Below are 21,577 nucleotides of genomic sequence, written 5' to 3'. Positions count from 1 at the left end.
GCTGGATTCAGGAGTGGTGCAGAGTAGTCAGAGCCCTTGGGCAGCCCCGCTGGTGCTTATCAAGAAAAAGGATGGGACCATCCGGTTCTGTGTAGATTACAGGAAACTCAATGCCTGCACTGTTCGAGACTCGTATCCGTTGCCCCGCATCGAGGAAGACCTAGCAAGCGGATACTGGCAAGTAGCCATGGCAGAGAAAGACAAAGAAGAAAATGCCTTCATCCTCCCTATGGGGCTGTTCGAGTTTAACCGGATGCCCTTCGGGCTCTCCAATGCTCCGGGCACGTTTCAATAGCTGATGGAAAAGTGTTTGGGAGACTTAAATTTTGAGGCTACCCTGATCTATCTGGATGAAATCATTGTGTTTTCGGCCTCATTCGAAGAACACCTTGCCCGGCTTGGACAGATACTCGGAAGACTGCGGGCTCATAACCTGAAGGTGAAGCCAAAGAAGTGCCACCTTTTCAAGAGAGAGATCGAGTACCTGGGCCACATAGTGTCACAAGATGGAGTTCTACCCTCACCAGAAAAAGTGGCTGCTATTCAGAAGTAGCCAGTCCCTCAAACAGTGAGAGAATTCAAGGCCTTTTTGGGGCTCGCTGGGTACTGCCGCCTGTTTGTTAAAGACTTCGCGAAGGTGACGGGTCCTCTCAATGAGCTGCTGAGGGGGACCGCTGGAGTACCAAAGACCCAGTACATCCCGAGGGCCCAGAGACAAGATGAGGCCTTCCAGGCTACAAAGAATGCCCTTACCTCAGCCCCAATTTTGGCCTACGGAGACTTCAATCAACCGTTCCTGTTGTACATAGATGGTAGCCTTCATAGACTCGGTGCAGTACTTTCTCAGATACAGGATGGACATGAGAGTGTCTTTGGGTATGCCAGCAGGTCCCTGCGAGACAGCTAAAGAAACCTTAACAATTACAGCTTCTTCCGGTTAGAGCTCCTGGCCCTGGTGTGGGCCATGACAGAGAAGTTTGCGGGCTTCCTGACAGGGACCAAGATTCTAGTTCGAACAGACAATAATCCCCTGGTCCACCTTGAGAATGCTAAATTGGGGCCTTAGAACAACGGTGGGTGGCTCGCCTACCCAAGTTTGACTTTACCACCCGTTATCGCTCTGTTACCGTAAACGCAAATGCTGATGGGCTGTCAAGAGTGACTGTGGAGACTCCAATGGGGGATCTCGATGAGCAACCCGAAGAGGAGGAAACCCCAGACTTTTGTAAGTTTAAGCCCCCAGTGGTTGCGGCCCAGTCAAGAAGGGAGGCCTGCGCATTACCCCGTTCTCTGGGAGAACCAATGAGGAATGGCGACATCTTCAGGATGGAGACGAAGGGCTGAGACAGATGAAGTGGTGGGTAACTCAGAAGCGGAAGCCTGACAAACGAGAGAGATGATCTGGACTCTGAAATGAAGAGTGTGTTACACCAGTGGGATAGACTAGAAGTGCGAGAGTCATTGCTATATCGTAAGAGACAACAGCCAAAAGATATGGAAGTAAGGTGGCAGGTGGTCATCCCAAGAAGAATGGCTCAAGAAGTAGCTAAAGAAGCCCACAAATTTGGAGCTCACTTCGGGCCCACAAAGACCTACCAATGGTTACAGCGGTATGTGTATTACCCCCGGTTGGAGTCTGTGGTGGAAGCGGTAAGCGGTTTGCCGGCAATATCGAGTATGTGACCTCATTAAGAGTACCGAACAGAGGGCACCCATCCAGACCATACAAACTAAGGAGCCGCTAGAAGTCTTGATGATCGACTATCTCCTCGTGGGAGTCAGTACACGGCAGCCGTGAGGCCTGCTTAGTAAAGGCCAGGGAGGTTATACGTAGAGTAGCATCATTATTTGTTTATTGTTTGCCATTACTTGTGTGACGTATGTTATTTCTGTAATAGTTGGAGCACCGTGCTATTTTACGGACAAGCTAAAGAATATAACTCTTGTAAATTATCTTTTGCCATTGCATACCCCTGTTTGCATCTTCCTCATCCACTTCATTCCTTGCCTTCCAATAAATCTACCCTTTGTTGTTTGCACCTCATCTTGTGTACGGTAGTCTTCCTGCACTGTGGTGGTCCCCCGGCCATTGCTTCACATGTGTACATCACCCACTGATTCCCTGGGGGACACGTGTACATCACCCACTGACTCCCTAAGGAACACATGTTTACATAACCCACTGACTCCTTGGGGGACATGTGTACATCACCCACTGACTCCGAGACACGTGTACACCTCCCACTGACTCTCTGGGAGACATGTGTACATCACCCACTGTCTTCGGGACATGTGTACATCACCTGCTGACTCCCTGGGGGACATGTGTACATCACCCACTGACTACGGGACAAGTGTACACCACCCACTGACTCCCTGGGGGACACATGTGTACACCACCCACTTACTCCCTGTGTACACGTGTACATCACCCACTGACTCCTGCGTGGATACTTCTGTACTGAATTCTAAGAAGAGAAAGGATAGCTTGATAGATGTGAATACGTTTGTCGTACATGACAGGAACATTTCCAGGCATAGTGTATATGTCACATGGACACTACAATTGTACGGTGTATGCAGCGTTACATAGGACGATAGTGAAAGCAAAACAACATAATAGAAATAAATTCTTACAAACACAATAGGACACACACAAGTTTTCATTTTGTTTCCATGATGGAAGGAGTTCGCTGTGGTTCAGGAGCAGATACAACCTGCCGACAGCTCAGCAGTGCTGTCATGTGTAGAGTGGATGGAGCGCGCACACAGATGGATCATCGTCAGCACAATAACCGTATGGAGTTGTACGTTTCTGCACCATCAGATGATGCAAAACTTTCGTTACTTCATTGGACCAATATTAGCCGCTTTGGTTTTGGGAGCTGATAATGATCGACATGTGAGGACGTTCGGTGGGTTTATGACCTGTTATTTATTCTCTCCATAAGCGTCTTCTATCCAGATATCCATGGTTTTCTGCTTTTTGCAAAGAAAATTAAACCGAATGCAACAATAACGACGACGAGGACGACAGCCACGCAGATACCGATCACTGCCCCAACATACGGGCCAGTGGGGGCGCTGCTGAGATTTCCAAAATCACCAGAAATATCTGTATAGAGAAAACACAAAGTTTTAAGATCAAGTCAATAAATGTGCATATCTATCTATCTATCTATCTATCTATCTATCTATCTATCTATATATATGTCAAGGTGAAAATATATGTCTTTATACACTTTTGTACTTTTATATATTCTTGTGACGCTGTAAAAATCTGGCTGCACTCGGATGTCACCCGAGTGCAGTCCGATCAGAGCATGTAGATTACAACAGTGAAAAACGGAGAGTGGACCCACTGGACCGTGATGACGAACCCCTCTCGGACGAGCTGACCAGGTGGACCGCCCCCTATACAGGGAGAGTTAGGGGCAAGCCCGTGAGGGACTATCGCCACGGACGCTGGAGGGTCGACTGAGAACAGATGGGAACACAGCAGGCACAAAGGGAAAGAGGGCACAGAAAGGAACTACTGAGACAAGGGAGAAGATGGGAACGCTACGGAGGCACGGAGGCTGGCAGGACAATATGGAGACACCGAGGCTGACGGGAGCAAGGAAAAGATATAGGAGCCGGGCAGGTACCGCAGAGGAAAAGGAACTGAAGGAGCAAGGCAGGAACACAGGAAACAGACAGGCACTGCAGAGGGCGGAGGAGATCCAAAGTCAGAGAGCTAGGAAAGCACAGAGACCACAGGTGGCCAGAAGCACTTGTAAACACAAATGAACATCAGGCACAGAGAAGCAGCAGGAAGCAGTTTACATAGCAGCATGGGAGCTACTTCCGGGTTACAGTCCTCCAGGATGACGGAGAGGACAGGAAAGAGTGCCAACAGAGGAATCAGATGTGCGCACGCGCAGAGCTGAATGCGACGCGCGCGCGCACCCGGCGAGCTGCAGTGGGGAGAGGCGGCGGCAGCAACGGCATGACAGTACCCCCATCTTTACGCCCCTCCTTTTTAAGACTAGAAAGAAACCGGGACAAAATACGAGGAGCCCGAATGTTCTCTCGAGGCTCCCAGGACCTCTCCTCAGGAACAAAACCCTTCCAGTCAACCAAAAACAAAGTTCTCCCCCTAAGTTTTTTCATGGCTAAGATGTCCCTAACCTCAAAGACATCATCCTCGGAAACAGGCGAAGGAGAACAAAGGTTAGAAGAATGAAACTGATTAAAAACTACAGGTTTAAGGAGAGACACATGAAAAGAATTACAAATACGCAGAGAGGCAGGCAACTTAAGTTTGTAAGAAACGTCATTAATACGAGACAAAACTTCGAATGGACCGATATAGCGAGGACCCAGCTTATGTGAAGGGATTTTGAGACGGTATAAAGTAAGCGTGGTGTTTATATCCAAAAATAGAAATTGTACCATATATAGCAAATGGATAAAAATTAACCTTTATTAGGTCTAGTCTAAAAAGCCTCAATGGCACATATACCAAAAGGAAAAAAAAAAACACATATAAAGACAAACAGGAACCAAAAAGTGCTGAGTGCCCTATAACCTACACAGAATGGGGAAACAAGACAAGACTAACAACAGATACAGCTACCAGACTGCACTAACTGTCACTACCAATCCACCATTGTTACCCTATGATCACAAAAGCAAATAATAGGATCATAATCTGAGGGCCAACAATTGTATACCAGAATATGGGTATTTAGACAACGGATATGCCTAAGGTAGGATAAACCTCCTCACAGCCTTGTCTACTAAAGCCCCAAAACAGCTCTCTCTGTTTCTTGTCACTGAACTGTTTTTAGAAAATAAAGATACTTGGGCTATATGTACCAAATATTGTCAAAATCACATAACGTATAAATATGATACATACCCGTAGAAACTAAACCTATGGATTGGTGTTAGTGCAATATAGCAAACTATCCTAAAAACATCTCCAGATGCTACCAAAAATAGTCATAGATACCCATCTATCTATCCAGGATACACATAACTCATTTCAACATATGCATGAGTGTTCCCTGATGGGTTAAACTATGGCAGCTTTCAGGGTTAATGACAGTGGGATATATTGACTCCAAGACGCTGCGATGCATAGAGCTGAATGAACAGAACCAAAACATGTATTGGGTGGATCTCACCGCCTGTTCAGCTCTGCCATCGCAGCAGCATTTCTCCCCTGATGAATCTTTGAGTGAAGAAACGCGTCGGGAGACGCCGCTTTGCAGCATTGCATCTCCACACCGGGGTCTGGTATGAGGTGGATGGCGAGAGGTGGACGGCTTGCGATGTAGCTTGACGGCTTGGTAGCATCTGGAGATGTTTTTAGGATAGTTTGCTATATTGCACTAACACCAATCCATAGGTTTAGTTTCTACGGGTATGTATCATATTTATACGTTATGTGATTTTGACAATATTTGGTACATATAGCCCAAGTATCTTTATTTTCTAAAAACAGTTCAGTGACAAGAAACAGAGAGAGCTGTTTTGGGGCTTTAGTAGACAAGGCTGTGAGGAGGTTTATCCTACCTTAGGCATATCCGTTGTCTAAATACCCATATTCTGGTATACAATTGTTGGCCCTCAGATTATGATCCTATTATTTGCTTTTGTGATCATAGGGTAACAATGGTGGATTGGTAGTGACAGTTAGTGCAGTCTGGTAGCTGTATCTGTTGTTAGTCTTGTCTTGTTTCCCCATTCTGTGTAGGTTATAGGGCACTCAGCACTTTTTGGTTCCTGTTTGTCTTTATATGTGTTTTTTTTTTCCTTTTGGTATATGTGCCATTGAGGCTTTTTAGACTAGACCTAATAAAGGTTAATTTTTATCCATTTGCTATATATGGATTTTGAGACGGATAAATTTAGAAGAAACCCAAACCTTGTCCCCAGGATGGAATATAGGAGAATCAAGACGTCTTTTGTCCGCATGTCTCTTCATCCTAACTTGAGCCAACTCAAGGGCGGACTTGGTCTCCTGCCAGACCCTGGAGAACTCTCTAGACAGAAGATCAGCCGCTGGTACAGTAGAGACAGGAGGAACCGGAAGAGGAAGACCAGTATGTTGACCGTAGACGATAAAAAATGGAGATTTGTTAGTGGCTTCGCTGGGATGGTTATTGTAAGAAAACTCAGCCCATGGCAGTAAGTCAGACCAATCATTCTGATGAGAATTGGAAAAATGACGGAGATAAGTTACCAAGGTCTGATTAGTACGTTCCACCTGGCCATTGGACTGTGGATGGTAGGCCGAAGAAAAATCAAGCGAAATGTTCATAGATCTGCAGAGGGATCTCCAAAAGCGGGCGGTGAATTGAACACCTCGGTCAGAAACAATATGTAAAGGAAGACCATGAAGACGAAAAATATGGTGAACAAAAATCTTTGCCAATTCGGGAGCAGAAGGTAAACCTGGGAGAGCGATGAAATGAGCCATCTTGGAAAAACGGTCCATGACCACGAAGATGACGGTGGAACCAGAAGAATGAGGCAGATCAGTGATGAAATCCATAGATAAATGTTACCACGGAGAGGAAGGTACTGGCAAAGGATGTAGAAGCCCGGAAGGTAGTTGCCTGGGAATCTTATTCTTGGCACAGGAAGGACAAGAGGCGACAAAACTTTGGACGTCCTTAGACAACGTTGGCCACCAGTAAAAACGAGAGATCAAACGAAAGGTTTTTTTGAAACCAACATGTCCAGCCAGTTTGGAGGCGTGACCCCAAAGTAAGACACGTCTCCTGTTCCCTTCAGCGACAAAGGTCTTACCCGGAGGCAACGAAGTGAGAGAGACTGGAGCAACTGTGATGACTCTGGCAGGATCAATGATGTGTGCAGGCTCGTCCTCCAAATCCACCACCTGGAATGACCTAGACAGAGCGTCGGCTTTGGAGTTTTTATTTCCTGGCAAGAAACGAAGTTCGAAGTCAAACCTGGCGAAAACAAGGCCCACCTGGCCTGCCGAGGATTAAGTCTTTGCGCAGAACGAATATACGCCAGATTCTTGTGATCGCTGTAGATTATAAAACGATGTAAAGCCCCTTCTAAGAGGTACCGCCACTCCTCTAATGCCAACTTGATTGCCAACAGTTCTTTATCACCGATGGAATAATTTTTTTCTGAGGAGGAGAAGATCTTTGAGAAAAAACCACAGGGCACAAGACGACCAGAAGAGCATTTCTGCGAGAGCACAGCTCCAGCTCCAATTGCAGAAGCATCTACTTCAAGGATGAAGGGTTTATTGGCCACTGGACGATGAAGAATAGGAGCTGAGGCAAAGGCTTGCTTGATGGACCGGAAAGCCTCTTCGGCCTCAGACGACCACAGATGAGGATTGGCACCCTTCCGAATCATGGAGGAGATTGGAGCTGAAAGAGAGGAAAAGTGAGGTATAAACTGCCGATAGTAGTTAGCAAATCCAAGAAATCACTGAATTGCTTTCACTCCAAGAGGACGCGGCCAGTTGAGCACGGCAGAAACTTTTCCCGGATCCATACACAAACCAGCGTCGGAAATGATGAAACCCAAGAAGGGTAGAGATGACTGTTCGAAGACACATTTTTCCAGTTTTGCGTACAGCCGATTCTCTCTCAAACGCTGAAGTACTTGCCGTACATCTCTTCTGTGAGTAGACAGATCTGGAGAGAACACAAGGATATCGTCCAAGTACACTACAACACAGGTGTAAAGTAGATCCCGAAAAACATCATTTACGAACTCCTGGAAGACTGCGGGTGCATTGCATAAACCGAATGGCATAACCAAATATTCATAATGACCATCTCTGGTATTAAACACAGTCTTCCACTCGTCACCAGAACGGATACAGATCAAATTATAAGCTCCTCTGAGATCCAATTTGGTAAAGATTCGTGCTCCACGCAGACGATCAAAGAGTTCTGGTATGAGAGGAAGTGGGTACTTGTTTTTGATCGTGATGGTGTTGAGACCCCAGTAGTCTATACATGGGCGAAGAGAACCGTCCTTCTTTTTAACGAAGAAGAACCCAGCTCCTGCAGGTGAGGAAGACTTTCGAATGAAGCCTCTGGCCAGATTCTCTTGAATATATTCGGACATGGCTTGAGTCTCGGTAGGAGACAATGGGTAAATACGACCCCTAGGTGGAGTAGAACCAGGAACAAGGTCTATCGGGCAGTCATAAGATCGGTGCGGCGGCAAAATCTCCGCTTCCTTCTTGTTAAAGACGTCCGAGAAAGCGCAATAGGCTGGAGGAATTCCCACGGATTCCGAAGCAGACCGAGAGGAGGACGCAGGCTTGACGGGAAGCAGGCACCTGTTCAGACAAGACTGTCCCCACCGTAGAACATCTCCAGTACGCCAGTCCAGCGTGGGTTCGTGATCTCTCAACCAAGGAAGACCCAAAAGGAAAGAATGAGACAAAGAAGGTAAAAGATAAAAGGCCAGTTTCTCACGATGAAGAGCTCCAATCTGAAGTTCGACTTCCTCCGTAACCAAGTTGACGGTCTCCCGCAAAGGCTGACCATCGACGGAAGCTATTTGTCTAGGAGTCTCCAAGGGTCTAACAGGTATCCCAAGCCTGTTAACAACCTCGAGCTGAACAAAGTTCCCAGCCGCTCCTGAATCAACATAAGCCTCCAGAGAAAAGTGACGGGAACCTAAATGTAGAATAACAGACAAAACCAGAGGCGGAGAGGAATCATAACCACCTAGGAAGGCCTCTCTTACCTGTCCTAGGCGGATGCGTTTCCCGGCTTTTGAGGACAAGCGCGTAAGAGATGAGAGCCACTGCCGCAGTAAAAACAAAGACCTTGTGCGAGTCTCTCCTTGCGGCGTTGCTCAGAAGACTTAAGGCGATCGACCTGCATGGGTTCAGGAGAAGATGAAGAAGCCACCGGGGCTGCTTGAGAAAAAGAAGTCCCTCGAGCAACAGTGGTCTGGCGAAGAGGTCTCCTCTCTCTGGCAAGCTCACGAGTGCGCTCCTGAAAGCGCAGATCAATGCGTATGGCCAAGGAGATAAGATCATCCAAAGAGGTGGGAGTGTCCTGTCCCGCCAACTCATCCTTAATCCGTGAAGACAAACCACGCCAAAACGCTCCAACCAAAGCCTCATTATTCCACCCAAGGTCTGAGGACAGAGTCCGGAAACGGATGGCGTACTGGGCTACTGAGAGAGTACCCTGATAAAGGTTAAAGAGGGACTCAGTTGTAGAGACCAGACGACCAGGTTCATCAAAAACCTTACGGAGGGTATCCAGGAACGGATTGAGTTGGGAGACCAAAGGATCATCACGCTCCCAGAGGGGATTAACCCATGCCAAAGCCTCACCCTCCAAATGGGATACTATAAAAGCAACCTTAGCTCGGTCGGTAGGATAAAGTAGCGGAGACAATTCAAAATGCAACTGGCATTGATTAAGAAAGCCGCGGCACGCTTTAGAATCCCCACCATACCGAGGAGGTCTAGCAAGTCGGGGCGAGGGTTGTGGCGCAGAGACAGGAGTGGAAACAGAGGCCACATTCTGGAGGGAGAGAAGCCGATCATTAATGGAGGCCATAAAATTCAAAATATGGGACCGAGTGTCCCGTTGTTGACCTAGCTCCTGCTGAAGGGCAACCAACTGCGGAGCAATACCAGGATCAGAAGGCTGTAAAGCCGCTAGGCGAGACTCCATATTCTTTAAAAATGACATGATCCTAGTCTGGTTTTCACGCAAAAAGAGTAACTCCTTTTGAGTGGCGGAGACTCCAGCGGGGTCCATGGCCTGAAGTTACTGTGACGCTGTAAAAATCTGGCTGCACTCGGATGTCACCCGAGTGCAGTCCGATCAGAGCATGTAGATTACAACAGTGAAAAACGGAGAGTGGACCCACTGGACCGTGATGACGAACCCCTCTCGAACGAGCTGACCAGGTGGACCGCCCCCTATACAGGGAGAGTTAGGGGCAAGCTCGTGAGGGACTATCGCCACGGAAGCTGGAGGGTCGACTGAGAACAGATGGGAACACAGCAGGCACAAAGGGAAAGAGGGCACAGAAAGGAACTACTGAGACAAGGGAGAAGATGGGAACGCTACGGAGGCACGGAGGCTGGCAGGACAATATTTAGACACCGAGGCTGACGGGAGCAAGGAAAAGATATAGGAGCCGGGCAGGTACCGCAGAGGAAAAGGAACTGAAGGAACAAGGCAGGAACACAGGAAACAGACAGGCACTGCAGAGGGCGGAGGAGATCCAAAGTCAGAGAGCTAGGAAAGCACAGAGACCACAGGTGGCCAGAAGCACTTGTAAACACAAATGAACATCAGGCACAGAGAAGCAGCAGGAAGCAGTTTACATAGCAGCATGGGAGCTACTTCCGGGTTACAGTCCTCCAGGATGACAGAGAGGACAGGAAAGAGTGCCAACAGAGGAATCAGATGTGCGCACACGCAGAGCTGAATGCGACGCGCGCGCGCACCCGGCGAGCTGCAGTGGGGAGAGGCGGCGGCAGCAACGGCATAACAATTCTTATGCTGTGAAACAATAAGTTTTTCCTTCATGCTTGCTAATGCATATGTAATTGTATTTAAGATGGCTGCCAGTATTCACCTTTGCCTTAGTTTTTGTTCTTGCCAAGAATCTACTTTCGTTTCTGAAGCTAAAGTATCGTTTCTGGAGAAATGGAAACTTAAAGTGACGTGGAGGAAGGAGGATCCATCATATGACGTCAGACCAACCAGAAGGACTGAATACTAGATACATTGCTTAAACCCCGCCCTCTGCACACCTTCCCCCAATAGGTCATGTAGTGTTGTGTATTAGAAAATAAAGTAGTTGCTGTGACGTTCCCACTACGTGTGGACACACGAGCATGCAATGAGTTTGAACCAGCATTGTGTCTGACTCATTCTTATCCGGTACCAACATGCTCTTAATCTGATTTGGAATGACTGGTGGATGAAGGGTATTGTCGTATGATGACCCCGACAATTTGGCGCAACCAACGTGGGGCGTGGCCCGCGATCCGAGACCCCCTGGACCCATGCCTGGATGTCCGTGGACGACACCCGTAGTGGCTGACCTCGAGGACTGATCACCCTCCAAACACGGTAAGTGGAGAACACATACTATGTATGTGTCACACTTGCTAGTGTTTCAGCCGTTATTGGTTAGTCTGTGGTCTCCTTGGGTCTGGGGAGTGACCGGTCGAGTGGTGAGACCGAGCGCGATCCCGTGCCACGCTTCGAACAAGCAACTGAGAGACGTCGCACTCTGCGCGTCCTCGTGTACACCACACCTCCTCCACCGGTCATTGTACTCCATTCAACCACCCTACCCGTGACTATTGCCTAGTAGTGATAGAGTGAAAGATTGAGAAAGTTTGTGGATTGAGGGCGGCTTTGAGAAAGGGATAGGAGACGCAGCCTCTGTGATATTGTCCAGATAGGTAATTAAGACGTCCCGAGAGGGGACCACCTACATTTCCGGGGAGGGCTCTCACTAGGAGACCGCCTCCCAACGTTTAGAATATCGTGACAGGGTAGACTGTTAATCACTGGTGTTCAGGGGTTAGGGACAGGATATCGAGTGTGAGACTCGTTATTCATAACACGTCGAACGCGAGGCTCCGTGTTGTTTTTTGATGGGAACACAGTGTTGTTATCGCTGTCAGCGGCCTACTGCAGAAGGGCGTAGTATTCTGTGAGTCATGTTGCGTCTCTTATAGCAGAAGAAGTCCGTGCCCCACGAGTTAAGTGAGGATGCTGTGGAAGTCAAGACAATAGTAGAGTCACGGAAGGGCAAGAAGGCAGTCAAGAATGTTGAGAGGTTGATGGAGAGGAAAGATGAAAGGATGCAGAGCCCGTGTTTGGTTATAAAATACCTCAATCATTAGTTTTTCTAGGGTGTTCTGGCATATGAGTTGTGTGAAGGTTTTGTAGAAATGAATTAAGTCTGAGAACTGCTGTATTTCGTTACTCTGTGTGGTTTTCCGAGACACCCGATGGGAGGGGTCAAACAGCTGCGCTGTGCCTTTCTTCTTTGTGTTGAGGAATGGTGTGATGTTCTTATCTGTTCCGTGTTTCTGGTATGGAGGGGGTCGAGTCGCTGCGTCCTCTCCTTGTGTAGTAAGAATTATTGTAAGTTTAAAGTGAAATATGGTGTCCGGACGATGTATTAAAAGTAGTACAAAGTTTAGAGAAGAACTTAACCCATTCTAAATCAGCAGCTGCGCTCTGTAGCCCCCACCGCAACTTCAAGGAGCAGGAACAGCAGCTTCAAGGACACAGCTAGTTCCTTATCAGTGGCCCACTAGACTCCAGCTCCAGCCCCCCTCCCCTACACAAATCCAGTCTCATACTCCAATATCCATTTTAACCCTGTGTCTGGAAATCTCTCTTGCCATGTTAATTCTCAGACCAAGACAAGACAGATGGATTTGTAAACATTGCAGTCAGACAAACCCAGACTGGAGAAATACTTGTATAATCTGTGCTGCAACCCAACCTAAGTGAATTACGCTGAATCCTGTCCAGATAAGATCACATGTAGTGATATAAGAAGCTGACACAGGATTGTGGTTAGTGGGTAGTGGGGACATTAACTTTGAGAGTAAGATGACAGTAATCCTTTTGGGAAGGAGCTGTAGACCAGCATGTCATGTCACCCCCAACCGGTCATCTAGTCACCCCCACCACCAGAGAACCAACCACATCAGGTAGTGTAAGACAGATACAGGAGTATTATCCCTGGAGGCCTTCTGACTGGCTAGCTACGCTAAAATAATTGGCTGACCCTGAGAACAAACCTTTCCCATTATACAGACAAAGATAATATGATGGACGTATAAGTGCACCTGAGCAGACCTAGAGAGTTGGTGAGCCAAGATGATGGTCAGATGGTATTTATGTTATATAACCCCTATGTAGATGAACATAATGAGATGTGTATCTTACACGCCCTTTCCCAATCAGTTTGTAAAAAAAAAATAAAAAATAGGGGGGATAGTGTGTTTAACCCTGTCAGTTAGAATATCCCTATGTCACGCTGCTTCAGTATGTGGGTAATTTTTTGTTTTTTTTGTTGTGTGCACAGACAGAGCAGGAAGCCATTGTTGCCACTGTTAGTTTTCGCAAGTATCTGGCAGATCTGAACTGTCGGGTTTCGGCCTCGAAACTTCGGTTCTGCCTTGGTCAAGTGATATTTTTGGGTCACTGTCTCCTTCAGGGTGCCAGACACCTCACAGAAGAAAGGAAAATAGCCGTCAGCTACAAAAGATGAGACTGAGCTCCAGCGTTTTCTTGGACTATGTACTTATTGTTGTCAGTGGATACCGGACGCATCCCGCATAATGCAACCTCTCTACAAGGCCCTGAAAGACTGTTCAAGATATGCTGATGATTTTGGCAGATTCCACACAGGATACGCTGTTACTACGGAAGATACTGTATTGCACGGAGCTGCACTCCCTGTCAGGACAAGAAGCAGAACTTCAGGATCTGTCTACTGCATGTGTTCTGGCCAAAGACAGGCGGGCTAATATATACACGGACTCACAGTATGCATTTGGTATTGCTCATGATTTCGGAGCCCTATGGGCCAATCGAGGATTTGTTACTACCGCCGGGACTCAGTGAAGAATGCTGAAGCTGTTAAAGCCCTCATGGACTCAATCAAATTACCTACCCAGGTGGCCATTATCAAAGTTAAGGAGCACGGTACTATGGAACAGTCCACATACTGTTGGTAACGCCTTTGGGGATATGCAAGCAAAAGCCGCTGCTCTCCTACCCGTTGAACTGACCATACCAGCTATGGTGACCACACGCTCTCAGCGTAAACAGTTACAAGAAACACTGACTCTACAGGAACCTGATGATCTATGCCAGACTGAGGTTTTCTGTCGGACCCCGCGAGACCGCTTAATGACGATGCAGAGAATGTCTCCAAAGGAAGAAGTGAAACAGTGGAAGCTGATGGAGCATGTATGGACAATGGTCTCTGGAAAAAGGACCAACTTGTGTGTCTCCCTAAGCGGATGTACCCTGCTATTGCCACGTGGGCGCATGGGCCCACACATCGAGGTATCTGTCAGACCTGCAATCCCGGTCAACTTCAACGTGTAATCCCGAAGCACCTTGCTAAGCCCAACTATCCTTTCCAAAGGCTCCAGGTGGACCTCATCACGTTGCCTAAGTCTGGAAGGTATGAATATTGTCTGGTGGTTGTCGATATGTTCTCCAGTTGGCCAGAAGCATTCCCCGTTACCAACGTGACTGCAAAGACTACAGCAAAGAAACTGGTGATGGAAGTTATATGCAGATATGGTGTTCCAGAAGTTGTTGAAAGTGACCAAGGCCCGGACTTTTCTTCTCATGTGTATCAGGAGGTTCTGACAATGCTTGGATCCACTGTAGCCCTCCATACTCTGTACCATCCACAATCTAGTGGGAAAGTTGAGAGGCTGAACGGCACACTGAAGGGACAATTGACCAAAATGATGCAGGAGACTACGGCTCCATGGCCAGGGCTCTTACACATTCGTACTACCCCTATTGCAAAATATGGCCTGTCCCCATATGAGATATTGTTTGGTGCTAGGTTCTCAGTTGCAAATTTTCAGTCTCAGTAGTTGTCAGAAGAAACTGTCCGTGCTGTTCAATATGTTATTCAACTTAGTAGAAATGTTGCTAACACCCATGTTTTAGTTTCTTCTTCCCTTCCAGATTCAGCAGAAACCAATATTGGTCACAATTTGAAGCCTGGTGGTTTTATGGTCGTGAAAAGCTATGTCAGAAAACACAGACTAGAACCTTGTATGACGGTCCCTACCAAGTCCTCCTCATTACTCCTATGTCAGTAAAGCTGGAAGGAAGGCTGACATGGATCCACGTATCGCACTGCAAGCTGGTCAAACAGACTAGTGGCAAATAAGGGGACATGATGTTTTGGTTTTTCGTATTTCCATATAATAATAATATTGGTAACCGCATGGGACAGTCTAAATTCCCCAATATCCTTGAATAATAAGTTTGTACAATATCATAAAAGATTAGTAGTACAGATGGGTATAGCCAATAAAATTGTCAGTTATACAAATGTGGGATAAATTGGTTAGGGCCACAGATTGTCCAGATGATCAAATTTGGGATATATTGGATATACTTAATACCACTGCCTGTGTTATGAATCTGTTGAAGGGTTTCAAGCCCACTGATTGCTCAGATTATGTCCCACTAATTCATGAAGAACCCACACTAAAGGTCCCAGGGGGGATTACCGTATTAGCTGATAATTATACCTGCTATAATTCCCACGACACTACAGGTACACCAGTAGGAGTCTTCGAGACAGGTTTCTGTAAAGAGAACAGTTCCCTAGATACTGACTTGCTAGCTAATCATACACAGTATATGTACGATATTTATTGGTTATCTGGAGATGGTAAGCGCCGTCCTAGGTTGCCTAATGCCTGGACAGGTCAATGCACCCTTGTTAAACTAGCTATGCAGTTCAAGATTTTACCTTGGGATCCAGAGACACCTGATGAATATACCAGAAAGAGGAGAAGTCTCGATCAGCTCCACATGAGTTATGAAGAAGATCCATTGTTATATGTTGATGGCATTGGAGTGCCAAGGGGGGTGCCTGACCAATTTAAAGCCCAGAACCAGATCTATGCTGGCTTTGCTTCCATAATCCCACAGGTGCAGATTAATAAAAATGTTGATTGGATCAATTACATATATTACAGTGAACAAAGGTTTGTCAATTTTATCTGTGATGCTTTCCAGGGTATAGTTGAGGAGTTGAGCCCTAACACTAGAATGACCCTCCAAAACCGACTAGCCCTTGATATGATTTTGGCTGAGAAAGGAGGAGTCTGTGGGATGGTGGGAGAGGAGTGTTGTACCTATATCCCTCAGAACTCTGGGGTAAATGGAAAGACCATGATAGCCCTTATAAAGATAAATGGGTTAGCAGCAGAATTAAAAACTAATGTTGGAGTAGACACATCTTTCTTTTCCGGCTGGTTGGGTGGGCTCAAAGGATTCTTTCAACAAGCTTGTCTAGTACTGATTGCTCTTCTTGTAGTTGGATCGATAATCCTCTGTTGTGTTATTCCCCTGTATAAAAAGGTTATCACTGAGGCAACTCCGACTGGCACCTTCCTTAACCAAGAAGTAGACCCACTAGAGTGCGATGGCACTGATCCAGGGGAGATCCCTAAGCATGTCCCCCTCAAGAAGACAGACAAAACCCCCAATTCTCAGATGATGCTAAGAGATTTAGTTTAGGGACAGCGGGAGAACTCCATGTGAAGCTAGTGAAGGGTTCAGCTGCCTGGAGGCCTCTCACAAGGGGAGAGCTTCTGAGGTGTCTGGATGAAGAAATCCACCTCCCCTTTCCCCATCACATGGACAGTCTCGAAGGATCTTTCTTTTTAGGGAAAAACTTAGTGTTTAGGGGGGATTGTCAAGGTTAAAATATATGTCTTTATACACTTTTGTACTTTTATATATTCTTATGCTGTGAAACAATAAGTTTTTCCTTCATGCTTGCTAATGCATATATAATTGTATTTAAGATGGCTGCCAGTATTCACCTTTGCCTTAGTTTTTGTTCTTGCCAAGAATCTACTTTCGTTTCTGAAGCTAAAGTATCGTTTCTGGAGAAATGGAAACTTAAAGTGACGTGGAGGAAGGAGGATCCATCATATGACGTCAGACCAACCAGAAGGACTGAATACTAGATAAATTGCTTAAACCCCGCCCTCTGCACACCTTCCCCCAATAGGTCATGTAGTGTTGTGTATTAGAAAATAAAGTAGTTGCTGTGACGTTCCCACTACGTGTGGAAGTACGAGCATGCAATGAGTTTGAACCAGCATTGTGTCTGACTCATTCTTATCCGGTACCAACATGCTCTTAATCTGATTTGGAATGACTGGTGGATGAAGGGTATTGTCGTGACGACCCCGACATAGATATAGATATATATATACACACTAGATGGTGGCCTGATTCTAACACATCGGGTATTCTAGAATATGTTAGCACAGCCACGTAGTAGATAGCACAGCCACGTAGTATATAACACAGCCACGTAGTATATAACACAGCCACATAGTATATAGCAGCCACATAGTATATAACACAGCCCACGTAACACAGACAGCCACGTAGTATATAGCACAGCCACGTAGTTTATAGCACAGCCACGTAGTATATAGCAGCCACGTAGTACAAAGCAGCCCCATAGTATATAACGCAGCCCATGTAATATATAGCACAGCCCACGTAGTATATAGCACAGCCATGTATAACACTGCCCATGCAGTATATAACACTGCCCACGTAGTATGTAGCACAGACCATGTAACACAGACAGCCCCGTAGTAAATAACAGCCACGTAGTATATAGCAGCCTGTCACGCACGCGCCCAGACTGGTTGGCGCGGGCATACGGGGGTGTGGCCCCACTGGACCACAGACCAAACTTCCCTGGAAGGGGCGTAACTAAGTAGCTTCCTAGGTGTTCGCTGGAGCCTCTGATGGTGAGGTCAGACTTGTGCAATAGGAAGCTACCAGGTGCCACTCCAGGGTGATGTCTGGCTGTGGCTGCTGATCCCACTAAGGAACGGAGCGGGCACGGCTGGCACTCTGGCTTACAGGCGGGCACGGCTGGGACACAGGCCACGCAGACGGGTACAACAGAGACACTGGCGGGCAGGCGGACACGGCTGGCTCTCTGGTAGGCAGGCGGGTACGGCTGGAACATAGGAAGAACCGGTAGGGACCGGTCTGCAGGCAGGTATGTGAAACAGGTTGGAGCCTGTTCAGACAGGAGGACTAAGTAATAAGTAGAAGGTGGAACTAAGAGAAGAGAAGGAGAAGACAGAGCCAAGGGCGGAGCCGCAAGAGGCGGAGCCAAGAGCGGAGACGCTGGAGGCGGAGCCAAGAGCGGAGACGCTGGAGGCGGAGCCAAGAGCGGCGAGGCTGGAGGCGGAGCCAAGAGCGGAGACGCTGGAGGCGGAGCCAAGAGCAGAGACGCTGGAGGCGGAGCCAAGAGCAGATACGCTGGAGGCGGAGCCAAGAGCGGATATGCTGGAGGCGGAGCCAAAAGCGGAGACGCTAGAGGCGGAGCCAAGAGCAGAGACGGAGCCAAGTGCAGAAACACAGGAGGCGGAGCCAGATAGAACCGCAAAGAGCGGAGCCAGATAGAACCGCAAAGAGCGGAGCCACAGAGCAAAGCCAGAGAGTGCGAAGCAAGGTCTGAGTGCAGAGCCGCAAGAGTGCGGAGTGTAAGCAGACTGAGAACACAAGGAAAGACAAAGCAGGGAAGGAAGCCACAGACAAGGAGACCGAGAAAAGACAAAGTACAGACAAGGCAATGGAACAAGACACAGGGACAAAGACACAGGGACCAGGATATTCTGCCTCCTGGAGGGCGGACTACAAGATCAAGGCAATAGCACAGAGAAAAGCCTCCAGAGAGGGAGTAACTCAGAGCAGGACCTGGCAAACTCAGAAACAAGAAACAAACTGAGCTAACACATTGCACAGGCCCAGACCACAGGGTGGAGCTGCACTATATACAGGAGGCCTCTTGGTAAATGGTCAGGAACTGATTAGACAGATGCACTTGATTCCTATAAGAACCAGAGAGTTCAGGCGCCGGCCCCCTATACACATAGCCATGAAGCATGCACAGAGCAGAGACACAGAACATGGAGCTGGCATGAAACAGAAACCACATCATGGCCTGGAGCAGTGGGTAAGATTGTGTGAGAGATGTGAGGCCATGCTGTGATGCCAGCAGAGTTGTTACAGTACCCCCCCCCCCCCCTTTACGGCCCCTCTTCTTCAAGCCCGCCAGAATAACTTGTAGAAGAAGGATAGGAGCACACATAATCCAGGCCAACATGACATCTTCAGGGTAGAATAAGGCAGGCGGGTCACCAGGAATCTCATAAAACAAAGTCTCTTGGTGCTCAACAGGGTTAGCTTCCACAATGAGCTGGACCACCTCCTTCAGGTAGACAGGTAACAGGGAATTGAATGCTGCTGTCTTAACATCTTCACCAGCCAGACACATGGAAACTGGAAGCCTTCTCATAGGATTCAACTTTTGCCCGACAGTTAGCAGAGATGTTCTTAGATACGGAACACAAGAAAAGTCATTAGAGATGAGAGAGGAGAAAAACAGCTCCACCGGGTCAGAGAAAAATTGAGGTGAACAAACTTCTGTTTTGAAATCTTCACCAGCCGGCCACAAGAAATCGTCCAAACGGCGGGGATGTTCCTAGGAACAGATTACAGGAATAGTCGTGGGAGATGTGTGGAGAGATAGTCACCGCTTCCCCATCTTCAGTGACGTTAGCACACCTTGACTCAACGACTAACTGTTTACTGGTATAGTCGCTGGAGATGTGTGGAGACATCGTCACCGTTTCCCCATCTTCAGTGACGTCAGCACACCTTGACTCGACGACTAACTGTTTACTGGTATAGTCATTGGAGATGTGTGGAGACATCGTCACCGTTTCCCCATCTTCGGTGACGTCAGCACACCTTGACTCGACGACTAGCAGACCAGCTGAAGAAGATGACACTGCTGAGTGTCTTTGACGCATGGGAACCAGACACTTCTCAAGACTGGGTAAGTTCAAACGAAGCACTTTACTGGAACTCTTGACCAGAGCGAGTGGTAGAGTCCTTGGCTCAGAATGACCCATGGGCATAACAGACAGTATACGGAAAACAAACTTCTTCGTGCATAAGGCTCCAACTTGGAGCTGTAGTTGTCCTTGCAGCACTAGACTGCTCTTTAGCAGGGCTCGGCCATTATCAGGCAACGCCCACACCGGGTTCTGGAGCTGTAGAACGGAGACCATACACTGACTCTGAATGATAGGCAGCTTAAACACACCAAAGCTCCCAGAAGGCAGAGAAACAGTCATTAACTTTGACGGAGAGGAAGTACTCTCGCCAGGGGCAGCCTCTCCTACTGGCCCAGGGTTTTGGAGTACAAGCTTCACAGGGCAAAGACCATCTGAATGTTCTTTACAACCACAGGGATACCGTATTTCAATCTCAGCACCAGATTCAGGCTGCAGATTTGCCAGACCCCTTTTATTAGACCTCTTGGATCTTGCTCGGGTGGCCGTTTTGGCGGGTTGTGGAACAGATGAGTCTTGGACGGTCATGGACGGAAGTGACAGTTTACCGACAGGTTTCTTTCGTCTGGACCGTCTCTGTGAGCTTGAAGGGGAAGACTTTTCAGGAGATGCAGTACTTGGCTCATCGAAGGCTTTGCAGAAGTGTTATGACCTGGTGGTAAGGACAATAATGGACCTAGTGTGTTGTGAATTCTGTGGCAGAGCTCCCTCCTGTGGTCACAAGTGGTACTTCGGCTTTTTCTCTCTGTGAGCTTCCGTTGGTGGAGGAAAGTGGTACTGCGGCTTCTGAGTTTCCTTCCTCAGGTGATGTGGTGAGGTCGTTAGGTGTTTCCCTATTTAACTCCACCCAGTGCTTTGATCCTGGCTTCCAGTCAATGTTCTAGTGTTGGACCTGTTTCCTCCTGGATCGTTCCTGTGGCTTGCTGCTCTGCATAGCTAAGTTCCTCTTTGCTATTTGTTTGCTGTTTTTTTCTGTCCAGCTTGTCAATTTGTTTTTTTCTGCTTGCTGGAAGCTCTGGGACGCAGAGGGTGTACCTCCGTGCCGTTAGTTCGGTACGGAGGGTCTTTTTGCCCCCTTTGCGTGGTTTTTGAAGGGTTTTGTGTTGACCGCAAAGTTACCTTTCCTATCCTCGCTCTGTTCAGAAAGTTGGGCCTCACTTTGCTAAATCTATTTCATCTCTACGTTTGTCTCTTCATCTTTACTCACAGTCATTATATGTGGGGGCTGCCTTTTCCTTTGTTGTATTTCTCTGAGGCAAGGTAGGCTTATTTTCTATCTTCAGGCTAGCTAGTTTCTCAGGCCGTGCCGAGTTGCATAGGCAGCGTTAGGCGCAATCCACGGCTGCCTCTAGTGTGGTTTGTTAGGATCAGGGATTGCGGTCAACAGAGTTCCCACATCTCAGAGCTCGTTCTCGTTTTTTGGGTTATTGTCAGGTCACTGTATGTGCGCTGACCTCTATGTCCATTGTGGTACTGAATTACCTTTCATAACAGTACTGGAAGCCAAAAGTACTAATGATTCTCAATAGAGGGAAAAAAGGAGTTCTGAGACCATTTTTTTTTTCTCTCTTTGCACTGTGTTTTGCCTTTTTTTTTTCCCTAGACAATTGGGTGGTTCAGGACACAGGTGTGGACATGGATATTCAGGGTCTGTGCTCTTCATTGGATAATCTCGTTATAAATGTACAAAATATTCAAGATTTGGTGGTTCAGAAGTCTATGTTAGAACCAAGAATTCCTATTCCTGATTTGTTTTATGGTGATAGAGCGAAGTTTGTGAATTTCAAAAATAATTGCAAACTGTTTCTGGCCTTGAAACCTCGCTCCTCTGGTGATCCAGTTCAACAAGTGAGAATTGTTATTTCTTTTTTGCGTGGCAATCCTCAAGACTGGGCATTTTCCCTT

The 21,577-nt window shown here is 47.3% G+C and overlaps 1 protein-coding gene across 1 annotated transcript in view; it reads right to left on the bottom strand.

Annotated features, from left to right (window-relative positions):
* Nucleotides 1–1,390: 1,390 nt before the first annotated feature.
* Nucleotides 1,391–21,577, bottom strand: part of LOC138661552 (major histocompatibility complex class I-related gene protein-like) — a 107,005-nt gene continuing 86,818 nt past the window's right edge. The window contains exon 6 of the mRNA XM_069746352.1: nucleotides 1,391–3,115. Coding sequence (XP_069602453.1) covers nucleotides 2,958–3,115 — 158 coding nt within the window. The 3' untranslated portion in view covers nucleotides 1,391–2,957. The remainder of the gene's footprint in view (nucleotides 3,116–21,577) is intronic.

The sequence above is a fragment of the Ranitomeya imitator genome, chromosome 2 (genome assembly GCF_032444005.1).
Source record: "Ranitomeya imitator isolate aRanImi1 chromosome 2, aRanImi1.pri, whole genome shotgun sequence".
Lineage (NCBI taxonomy): Eukaryota > Metazoa > Chordata > Amphibia > Anura > Dendrobatidae > Ranitomeya > Ranitomeya imitator.
The sequence above is the reverse complement of the archived record's forward strand: the minus strand, read 5'-3'. Positions and strand labels throughout refer to the sequence as shown.